The sequence below is a fragment of the Alligator sinensis genome, unplaced genomic scaffold, assembly GCF_000455745.1.
Source record: "Alligator sinensis unplaced genomic scaffold, ASM45574v1 scaffold954_1, whole genome shotgun sequence".
In the NCBI taxonomy this organism is placed as follows: domain Eukaryota; kingdom Metazoa; phylum Chordata; order Crocodylia; family Alligatoridae; genus Alligator; species Alligator sinensis.
The window spans coordinates 1,637,796-1,649,326 of record NW_005842228.1 but is presented as its reverse complement, the minus strand read 5'-3'; the positions used below and the strand labels follow the sequence as shown (position 1 = coordinate 1,649,326).

General features: G+C 47.8%; 1 protein-coding gene across 8 annotated transcripts in view; it reads left to right on the top strand.

The window, feature by feature from the left end:
- The first annotated feature begins 6 nt into the window (after nt 1–6).
- The window catches only part of ETFA (electron transfer flavoprotein subunit alpha), a 51,673-nt gene continuing 40,148 nt past the window's right edge, over nt 7–11,531 (top strand). For 3 of the 8 annotated variants that reach the window (XM_025208403.1, XM_025208398.1, XM_025208397.1), the window contains exon 1: nt 160–291. In XM_025208403.1, coding sequence (XP_025064188.1) covers nt 175–291 — 117 coding nt within the window. In that variant the 5' untranslated portion in view covers nt 160–174. The other 5 variants (XM_025208400.1, XM_025208399.1, XM_006027224.3 and 2 more) reach the window with 5 other exon arrangements.

The window sequence follows — 11,531 nt, the reverse complement described above, 5'->3', positions numbered from 1 at the left end:
AGGCCCCCACCATGCTGCGGGGCGCCGGGGCGCAGCGCCTGCGGCGGGCGGTGAGTGCGGCCCTGGGGAGGGGGCGTCGGCACTGTGCTGGGGCGGGGCAGCGCGGCGGCTGCCTGCGCCCGGCTGTGCCCGGGCCCCCGCGCCCTGCACCGGCCAAAGGTCGCGCTGTGGCGCATGCGCGCCCCCTGCCCCCAGCAGAGGCGCCGTGGGGAGGCTGGACTTGCCTCAGGCCCTGGGGGCAGCCCCTGCGGCCCGGCAGGGAGCGGCCTGTGCGCGCGGTGCTGTGTGTGGGTGCGTTGCCCACCGGCTGGTCTGGTGCACAGTTGGGAGGAGCTTACTTTGACTTCTCTGGTTAAAATAAAAGCCCTTGGGAACATCCTGGGAGTAACATGGGTGTGTGAGTGGTAGAGGTGCATGGATACATCGGTTCGTATCGTATCGGCACCGATAAAAGGAAAATTGACATTTTGGCTGATGTGGCCGATAATGTTGCTAATAAATGCCGTAGCATGCACGTGGCCTGGGGTGCAGCCCGGTAGCTTGGAGACCAGCGTCAGGCCAGTAAGTCTGTGGGGAGTAAGTGGCTGGGGGGGGCAGATTGAGGCCCCCATAGTGAGGGAGGGAGTGGGGCTGGGGCAGGTGCTGCACAGCGGGGGCAGGGCACGGGACAGAGCAGCACCTTGTCCAGGGGGATGGGGAGGGAAGCAGGTGGCTCCTGCTGCTGCACACACCCCTGGGGGAGGCACTGGGGGCATGTGCCCCTGGATCTGTGCATGGGGCAGGGGCAGGCTGCATGCTGTGGGCTGCGCCGGCCTTTTCCCAGCTGGGGGGCTGGGCCTAGGCTGTGCTTGGGGCAGGCAGGGGTGGGCAGTGGCGCTGGGAGGGGGTTTATGGGGTGGCTACAGTGAATTTTGGGGTATCTGTAGCCCCCACCCCATAGCCACTGCTCCCAGCACTGCTGCTGCCTGCCCCACTCCTGCCCTCCCTGAGTGCAGCCCAGGCCTAGACCCCTTGCTGGGAAGAGGCTGCCACAGCCCTGCCCTTGCCCCATGCACAGATCCGGGGGGCACATGCTCCCTGTGTCTCCCCCAGGGGTGCATGCAGCAGTGGGAGCTGCCCCCCCGGCCCCTTGCCATGCCCCTGGATGAGCTGTAGCTCCATCCTGTGCCCTGTCCTGGATGTGGAGCACTTGGCTGGGCCCCAATCCCACTCCCTCCCTCACCATGGGGTCTTGATCTGCCCCCCCACCCCATGCCCCTTCCCTCCCCTCTTCCCCCCCACATCAGACTTACCAGTCAGATGTTACTCTCCAAGATGCCGGGCTGCATATCGGCAGTCGGATCAGTAGCAGTTGATATGGCTGGTTAATAATCATCTATCGGTATCGGCCCAAAAATTTTGTATCAGTGCACCCCTAGTAAGTGGAGTATGTTGTAATCCAGGACCACATCATTCATGGAAATGAGTTGGCTGCAGCTGAAAAACATTCTGTGCTTGGACATACTAAGAATTTATAGCAGGATGTGTGAATGCATCTGTGCCTGTCTGTCTGTTCAGGCTTAGGCTTTATCAAATGTTGTTGTGACAGTGTAGATGGCTAGCGGGCCCTTACATTAGGACTGTGCCAAGGTAAAGAACATATGTTTGTTCTGAGTCACAGCAAATTATTTACTACATATTTCAATGTGTTCTGTGTTCAGCCTTGTATGTTACTAAACTACAGCCAGATGAAGGGTTGAGATTTCTTGGAATGCATGGGGGGAGGGTGTCTTCATGCTCATCCAGTCTATGCTGTGAAGAAAGATGGTGGCAGGAGGCTAAGCATATATATTATCTATGCTGCATGCCTGGTGTGCCCTGAGAGGAAAGCTCCTGAGCACACCCCATCCACTTGTTCATGCATGTTAACACTCTTCTCCATAGCAGCTTGCAAGAAGTTGGTCTCTGGCATGCTTGAGAGCAGCCACAGGGACATCACTGGAGCAACTGTGCTGCCAAATTCCAGGATTTGGTGCATCAGTGGGGGTAGGTGGTGAGCCATACTGTCACTGAGGTAATGTCCTTGCTAGAGAGGCCAGGAATATAATGTGCGTGTGTCCCTAAACTCCACTGATCCCTCTGCAAGCTGGTGATAATGTCATAAGTTTAATTAAAGTTTTTCTTTTTTAAACAAAACAAACTTCAAAAACTCTTGGCTAGAAATTGCTACAAAAGTGGAAAGCATTGATTATGGACAGCTGAAATCAGTTTGGTCATAAATTAATAACACTTCACAATTTTAAGTTCCACAAAGTGGAGTTAGAAGGTTAAATACTTTTTTTTCAGCATTCGCACCTCCTTGAATTTGTAAAACAAGTTAAATCAACAAAATTGTGACCCAAACTCTCTTCCCTGTGAACTTTTAAACTGACAAATAGGAGGAGGACCCGGTAACTCCAAAATATTTATTCTGTATTAATACAGAAAAGGGGCAGAGAATTTTAACTAAGAAATATGCTGTATTAACTGGCATAGGTATTAAATATAAGTGTAGTATATAGTGTTTTTGTAAATGAAAGCTGTAGCTCTCTCATTGAGGGCTGAGCTACTGCAGGTTTGCTTTCACTTCATGGTATAAGAGTATGTACATGGATAGTGACCTTGAAGCAGCTGACTTGTTGTAGAGCCCCATACTTTATCTCACATTAATCTGATTGTGTGCCCGTGCTGTAAGAACACCAATTGATATCAAGGAAAGTGGTTTTTCAGCTTGCTGCCTGTCAAGGAACTTCCATTGGTCTGCTAGTAGCAGGAAGCCATAGTCCAGTGCAGGCCAGCCTTTTTGGCAGGAGTGCCTCAACTAAGCCCTGCACTCTCCCAAGTACCACTCCAGTCCTTTTCTGGGCTAGGGACAGACATTCAAAAAGCTGGAGCCTGAATTGATTCAATCTTTGCAGGTTAGTCTAACCTAGTGGTTCTTAACCTTTTTAGATTGCGGACTGGCATACTGCAGACTGGAAGTGACTGTGGACCAGAAGTCAACCCCTTTTTATACTCCGTATAAGAAGGGGTTGGCTGCCGGTCTGCAGTATGTCGGTCACTTCTGGACTTCCAGTCTGGCAGTCAAGCCTCCTGTGGACCGGCAGCCAACCCTTCGCAGTCCGGTACTGGGCTGCAGTCCGTGGCTTGGGAACCTCTGGTTTAACCTGCCTAGGTTTAACCTGCCTAGGTTGAACCAATTTGTAAACGAATAGTCATTCAGGAAATGCAGGCACAATGCCTGCAGTGGCTCAGGCCAGAAGTCAGGGGGCTCTAGAGCAGCCCTCAGCTGCAGGGAAGCTGTGCTGGCAGGGCGGGGAGGGGAGGGCATGGCCAGGTCCTGGCAGTAGCCTCAAGTGAACTGGCCAGGGAACAGATTTAATTCTCCCTTCCCTGTCCCATTGGCACAGACCCAAGCCGGTGTCTGCCTGGCACTCCCCCTTTGCCATTGCAGCAGGTGGGGCAGGGGCACGGCCAGACACCAGCTGGCATGGCCCCTGAGGCAGCAGGGGCAGGGAGAGGGTTTATTTCTCCCTCTGTCCCCGGAGGACTGCAGTTGGTGTCTGCCAGCTCCGACTGCCTCTGCTGATTGCTGCCTGCAAAGGGCGAATGGTGGAATAGGCCCTCTTCCTGCCCCCTTCACCAGACGCTGGACAGAGACAGGAAATAACCTCCCTCCCTGCTCCCTCACCTAAGGAGGCCATGCCGGCTGGCCTCTGCCCCTGGAGGAGTGAGCAACTCTGACGGGGCAACATGCCCTCTCATGGTTTCCCAGGAGCTCAAGCCTTTTCCTGGCGGGGGGCTACATTGAAGGTGGGGGGCAGGGTGGAGCGGGTCTGGCAAAGCTGCTGTAGACTGGGTGGGGAGAGCAGCACCGGAGCTCGGAGGAGTGGCCATAGCCCCCCAAGCCCTTCCTAGCACTGCTGCCTCTTGCCCTGTGCAGTCTGTGGCAGCTCTGACCGCCCTGCAGCACAGCCCCACTTCCAGGAAGAGGCTTGCAGTCTCCAGGAAACCATGACAGGCTGCTGCCCCCATCATGGTCCTTGTCCCCTTGCCGCTCCAGCGACAGGGGCATGGTCAGAGGCCAGTCAGCATGGCTCCCTTAGGTGAGGGGGCGTGGGGGGAGGGGTTATTTCCCCCCCCAGTGCCTGGCAGAGGGGGTAGAGGAGGGGCTTATTCCACTGCTTGCCCCACGCAGGGAGTGATCAGTGGCAGTGTTTGGGGCTGGGAGACCTTGGCTGTGGTCCCCTGGGGGCAGAGGGGGGAATAAACTCCCTTCCTGCCCCTCTGCCTCAGGAGGCCATGCCAGTTGGCATCTGGCTGTGCCCCCACCTCTGCCACTGCAGCAGTGAAGGGGGAGTGCCAGGCGGACCCGAGCTTGGGTCCGTGCTTGTGGGACAGGGAAGGCGGAATTAAACCCCTCCCTGGCGAGTTCACTTGAGGCTGCTGCTAGGGCTGGTCACACCTCTGGTGCTGGATGGAGCAGCCAGTGGAGAAATGCCTGTCAGACCCGGCAGGGGTCCGTGCTGGTGGGACAGGGGAAGGAGTGGGGCATATGCCTCTTCCCTGCCCCCTTAGCCTTATGGGGGCTGGTGTCTGGCCATGCCCCCACTCCTGCTCTGGCTTGGGAGCAGAAGGGTGGGGCCAGCCTTGTTCTGCTGGAGCAGAGAACACAGCCCTGCCCAGCCCAGAAAGCATGCTGGGCTGCTGTGGGACTGGTTTAAGTTAAACCAGGAAGGGGTCTGGGGGACAAGTTTCATAAACTGGTTTGAGCTCAGTCAGTTAAGTCTGATACTATGTTCAACCAGGTTTATCTCAAACCAGTTTTGGCCATTTTGAAACTGGTTTATATGCACTGAAGTTATATTCTGTTACGGATTTAAACTGGTTTCAGGTCACTTAAACTGGTTTATGTGTAACTTCTGTCCCTAGCCCTGTTGCCCAGTATACTGCTCTCTTTATGCTACCTGCCTGATCTGCTGCTCTGCTTTCTGCTTGTGTCCCCTCCCTGATCTTCTGCATACCACATGCAGAAGCTGCCTGTGGCACTTGTGCCACACTTGTGCCCTTCTTTAATCTGTGTTCCCTGGCAAACAATACATTTGTCATGAATAATGCAGTCATTACAAAATAACTACTGTATTTTCTTGACTATAAGAGGACCCTCTAATAATTAGATTCTATATATGGAACGTTTATACATTTGTTATAATTTTCCAGGTATAAAAACTAAGCTTCGGAGGTTTGCTTCAAACCCAGCGCTACAGAAAATAAAATAAATGTGGGGCTCAGATAGCCCCCTTCCCTTCCCCCCCCCTTACTGTCAGACCTTATTCTCCCTGAGCACATGGAAGTGAGGAGCAAATTTGAAAACACTGACCTTGAAATAAACATAATTTACCATGTAGGCAAATTACTACAGGTACCTCTAGACTTCATTCATCCAGAATGGATACACTTTACCTTTTTTGAAACTGCTGCAAGATTTAGCACAGGTACTTCATAAGCACACTTTTAAGCACCATGTTTGTAACTTACTTATATGTAATACAAACTATACATGCTATTAGTTCCAAGGCAAAAGGCTCACAAGTCAGCATATAGTAGAGCTGTGTGAAGCTTCTGGTGCTGATTTGATTCGGAGGAGATTCATCCCGATTCAGCAGCTGATTCTCGAAATCTGAATCAAATCTTTACAAATGGGTCCTGGTAAAAGAAGTTTGAAAACCACTGTTTTAGATGAGGTATCTTGGGCTATTGTTAATTGCTGTTGTTTTAAATTAATGTGCCAGTAACTTTCTAAAATATTGCTGTCTGCATACTTTATCTCGAACATATATATTGACATAAAATATCAGCACTTCTCATTGTTTGGGTGAGGTTGAGGAAAATAATTTTTATTTCTATCAGTAAGTTTCTGTTACATTGCATCTTTTTGTTGCCATTGATTCTCTGAATAAACCTCTTATCATATTTTTAATTCTGTAGCAAAATGTATTTATTCAGAATATCTCTTTAAAAAAAGATATGATATGTCTGCTCTAAGTTTCTTGTAAACTTGCTCTTTTCCCATTCAGAATTCTGATTGTGCATGCCTTTGTTTTGTGGGATCTTTTCCTTTTGGTTAATAACTTAACTTTGATGTTTCAGGAGTCTGTATTTTTCCCTTTCTTTTAGTTTAAATATTGATTTTTGTGGTTATTTATCTTTAGCAAATAATGTCCCTTCCCTTGTATGAAGACTCTCAGACAAATCTACCCCCCACTTTTTTTTCATATCCACCATTCTAGCTTCCCTAAGGCTTTCTCAAAACTTCCTGTTAAAAGGTTCTGGCGATCTCAGTGTGCGACAGCATGATGCATCATTGTGTATACTCCAGTCAATACCTTTTAACAAAGTTTTGAATCCTGATTTGCAAGAATTATTGTTTGGAGCATCACCATTTATTTCAGAGACATAGGGGCTCGTGTAGTCACTTAATGTTTTAGTTCCCCAAACTTCTGGGGTTCCTTCCAAGGGCTTGAGGACGAAAGCCCTCATATTATCTTCCTGCACGGAGATTCCAGCGGATCATTCTTGCTTCTGATGCGGAAAGAAAAGGGAGGGGGGAATTCATATCCAAGATTCCCTTGTGTTTTTTTGTATCGCTGCCATCTTTTGGCCTGCTGCAGCTTCTTTTCATGCATATGTTAGCACGACTATTTTATTATTTGAGCTGTAATCCTACTTGAGTGCATATTGTTATATGACTGCTTGATACCTGGGGAGAACCTTTGGAGTGCAGGTAAGATGTGGTATTGTGAAGAGAACATGCAAATAAGGAAGTGCCCTAGAAAGATAACAATATAGCTGTGTTAACAGGTGCAACAAAAGAAACTGTATGGGGTCAAAAAGACAGTAGTCATGTGCCAGGATGAGGTACCTGGTACTAGATGTGCAGATAATGACCTGTTGTCATATACGGTCATACTGACTTGTACAAAGATAGATGGGGAGAGAATTTAATTCCAAATCCTTTGGAAAATAAGGTATTGTATTTAATGCAGACATTTGGACAGTTAGACAAGCTTTCGCCTGATGCTTCCAGACAAATTGAAGGGTCAGCACTGTTCTTCTGCTGAGCAGCCATTTTTAACTAAATGGTAGTTTGGTCCCATTTCTGGTTTTTATGAGGCTAGGTAGTCCTACCCCATTTTATCTGGATTTGAGAACAGCATCTACCCTGAGGTATATCAGATGTAGTTGTAATTTAAATAAATTAACCTGTACTTTACTTAACTTTAAGTGTTGTGTAATTTCAGCAGCATTTGTGAGTGGCTAATGCAGGCATGGGCAAAATAGTGGATCTGGCCAGAGGCCGGACTCCATTTTCCAGCAGCACCTGCCTGTGTTGCTGTGGCTGGTTTCTATGGAGACCCCAGGAGAGGCGGCACCATGACAGCACAGGGGCCAGGGTTTCCACAGAGACCGGCCCCAGCAGCGCTGGCAGGGCATATGGCTGGGCAGGTAGCTGCTGTGGGACCAGGGCTGGGATCTTGTGGCAGTGACAGCGTGGTCTGGAGCTGGGGCAGCACTGTGATCCACTACCTGCACACCCTTGCTCAGGGTGTGGGGGCAGTGAATCACAGCTCTGCCCCAGCTCCAGACCACACTCACGGCCACAAGATCCCATCCCTGGAGCAGCAACCTGCCCAGCTGCTCACCCTGCCAGCAGTGCAGGCAGGGGCTGCTGGGATTTGGAGTCTGTTGCAGGTTCAGTCCAGCATGCAGGCTGTACTTTGTCTGCCCCTGGGCTAATGCTTAGCTAAAACCTCTTGTATAGAATTTCTAAAACAAACCAAATTAAAAGAGCTGTTTTTTTCTTGCTGTGTTTTTGCTGGTTTTAAAGACTGGTTTGTGTGTACATGTAGTCATTCCAGACTTACTTCAGAATGTCATTGCAACCTTGTCTGCCTATGTCCTTAGACCAATGCAGCTACAACCTACACCATTGCAACTTCTAGGATCTTTAAGAATTAAATTCAAGGGTTGACTTTATTTATTTATTTATTTGGCTTTAATATTGTATTCACTTATCTCAGCTTCAGACCCAATGATTTACCAGCACTGATATATTACCAAACAAGCTGGCATCATTATCAGCTTGGAAATGAAGCCAAGTTTATGCTACATAATCTGACTGCTCAGGTACCTTTGTGGAAAACAGCCTTTTTTTCCTCATTTTGCACCAGAATTAGTTGATAGAATGATGTGGGGCTCCTTTGGTGGCACAGTATCTTATTTTGAAAAAAAAAATCATCAACTATTTAGCCAGCATTAAGTTTGTTTAAAATGCACAGTTCTTAAAGGCAAACCAGGCTATTACAGAATATATCCTTAAAGAATCTGCGACTCCCTCTGGAAATCTAAAACTTTAGGATCTTTCAAGAGCATGGCCATTTTACCCCACAACAGGACTATAAATCATATGAAAGGTGGGATTTTTGCCACAGAAGCATAGATTTATTCATCAAATAGTGACTGAAATTTCATAACTTTTATGGAAAATGATGTATGAAACATAATAAAAAATACAGTGTCTGATCTATATTGGCAATAAATAGTTTGTTACAGGAAATTCACCTCAAATAGTCTCAGAATCTTAAATCATAATGAATTGCTTGAATAATGTAAGATGAAGTACAACGTTTTACTAGAATCAATGTTGTTCTAATCAAGATCACAAATTAGTCTGGATCCTGCAAAAATGTATCCACATATTTAGTTTAAAAAAAACCCCTATTAATTGTTCTAGTGAAATCCTAGTACTGCTTTCTGCATATGAAGTTAATCATGTAGGCAAATCTCTGCATGAGTGAGGCCTGTTCTGGGCACTACCTCTGCGAGTCAGTGACTCTAGCCAGGATGGTGGAAACTTATTCATCTCAGTCCTAATAAACTGGGCATCATAAATGCAACCTTATTCAGGGCTCTTATCAGAGGTTTGTGTTGAATTTGTTGTCTCCCTCTCACTGCTACAGCAGGGAAAATAGTGGCTGGGAGGGGGAGGTCAGGAGACACCCTTGTCTTCTGCCCCCCCCCGGCCCCTTAGTATCAGACACTACATAGGCATGGGATATTATTTGGTGACAAAGGATTACATTTTTAATGGTAAAATTGGGTATCTTTCTAAGATTCAAAACTGACACAGTTCAGTAGATTTTTCTGTTGGTTTCTTTACACATAAAACCTACTCAAAACACTTATTAAATTGTCTTTCTAACTTGTGACAGTTAAAATAAAGGCAAAATAAGAAGCAGTATTGAAAAAAAAAAAGTAATTCAGTTTATTGTTTTTGCCATTTCTTTGTCTGAAAGCATATTTACTCTTTTAGGCAAGTACAAACCTGCTTGCTGCATAGTAATTTCTCTTTTGAGTCCCATATGTGTTCTTCATTCTGTCTCTTGTGGATTTTATCCTGTAACTATCCAGACTCTTAAATTACTTCCTTGTGCTCAACAAACCATTTAAGATTTTTAAACAGGTTCATCAATTTACCTATAAATCTGACCTATCAAAATGTCATTACTAGTCCTGCCGAACACCTTCCTGTGAAAACGTTAGCTCAAAACTGCTATGTAAGTAAAGATGCTGAAATTAATAAGATTTGCACTTGCACAGTGTCTTGTACCTTCAAACTGATATTTGTTAGAAATATTAAAGTTGTTCAGTTTGTCTTTTTATTGTTACTGACTAATATAGCTTCATTACAAAGGAAAAACTTTCCATAAAGTACCACATTTACTTGAATTTAAGATGACCCTGATTTTAAGATGACTTTATTAGAAAATATATAACTCTGTTTTAATTCTTCAGGTATAGAATTTAATGATCAGAGATTTGTTTTGAATTTCTCTCTCTCTGGTTTTAGTGGCCAGGGTGGGGAGGGCTTGTCCTCTGTCCCTGCTATTCTTCCCTGCCCCTCCCCTCCCCTTTACTCTCAGACCCTGCTTAGGCTCTTTTCCCTCCTTGAGCATGTGGAAACGCAAAGGACCAAAACCACTGACCTTGGAATAAACATACCTATAGTAATTTGTATATGGGTAAATTACTGTGATTACCTATAGACATAATTCATCCAGAATTATGTGTGTGGCAGCTGCCGCAGGCAGGGGCGTTTGGGGCGCTCGTGCCCAGCATAAGCTTTGCTGCTTGGTGGCATGTGGTGAAAAGCTCTGCAGTTGCATGCCACCTGAAGGAAGCTCCATGCACTGGAACTGGCTGCCTTCGCTGCTCCATGCCACTCAGGTCCAGGACTCCATGGGGAAACAGGGGCCGGGGCTCCCCTCCAGTTCCAGTGGAATCCTGGGACTTGTGCGGCAGGGAGCTGGGATGCACGAGTATGTGAGCTGTATGTGCATGGCAGGGAGCCCTGGTGATAGAGGCAGCTTGCCTGGGCTCCACTCCTCACCGCAGTGTGCCGTGCTAGCTGAAACCATGCGCCACCGGATGACAGTACGAGCATCATGAGTGCCCCTGCCTGCTGCAGCTGCGCACCATGGGGGGAATGTGTGTGGGGGGTCCCCACACCCTCCCCTCCTTCACACCCACACCCTGCCCACCTGAACTCTGTGCTGCTGCTGCCCTCCAGGGTGTGGGCTTTGCAATACTGCCAGCCCCATGCTCCCATCCAGCTCAGCTCCCCTGCCCCCACCGCTTTCCTACCTGCTGCCTGGAGTGAGCAGGATGCTGAGGTGAGGCACAGTACATTATGTTGGGGGTGTGGGTGGGTGCCTTGCTTACAACCTTGTGGGCGGAAGGGCTGTGCGGGGTACAATTAGTTGGTGGGTGCTGTGGGCCAGATGAAAGCGCTTGGTGGGCTGGATGTGGCCCACGGGCCGTATTTTGCTCATCCCTGATCTAGAAGATCCCACTCAGCATTTCTGGGCACATCTACACGTGCATTTACTGCACTGTATCCAATAGGTATGCGTCTACCCACGCACGCCTGTACTGCACAGTAAATATGGTGACTTATGCCAACTTGGGTATAAATATGATACCCACATCAGGCAGGTATCAAATGTATACCCGATTTAATTACTGCACAGTAGCACTGTGTATGTGGACTGACTTGGGACTAATTTTAGTTCCAAGTTGGTCCGCACACAGCGTTAATGCATTTTAATGCCTGCACGTGTAGACGCCAGCCTATTCCTGCTTACTTTGCAGTAACTTGAAGCCAGCATAAATGCACATATAGACACGCCCTCTGTGGTGCTTAGTTTCAGTTCTCAAACTGTGGATTTGTATTGCTAGAGATAACATCCTTGTTAATAGGAGTATACAGAGATGAGATGCAAAGAGGAAAGGTAACAGGAGGGCTGAGAAGCCCTCCTGACTTAATAGGGACATTGTGGTCCTCTTAAAAAAGAAAAAAAAGTATACGCATAGTAGAAGCTAGGGACGGTCCTTAAGGAGGACTATATTTTAGTGGCCAGCACTTGTAGGGGAATGATCAGGAAAACCAAGGG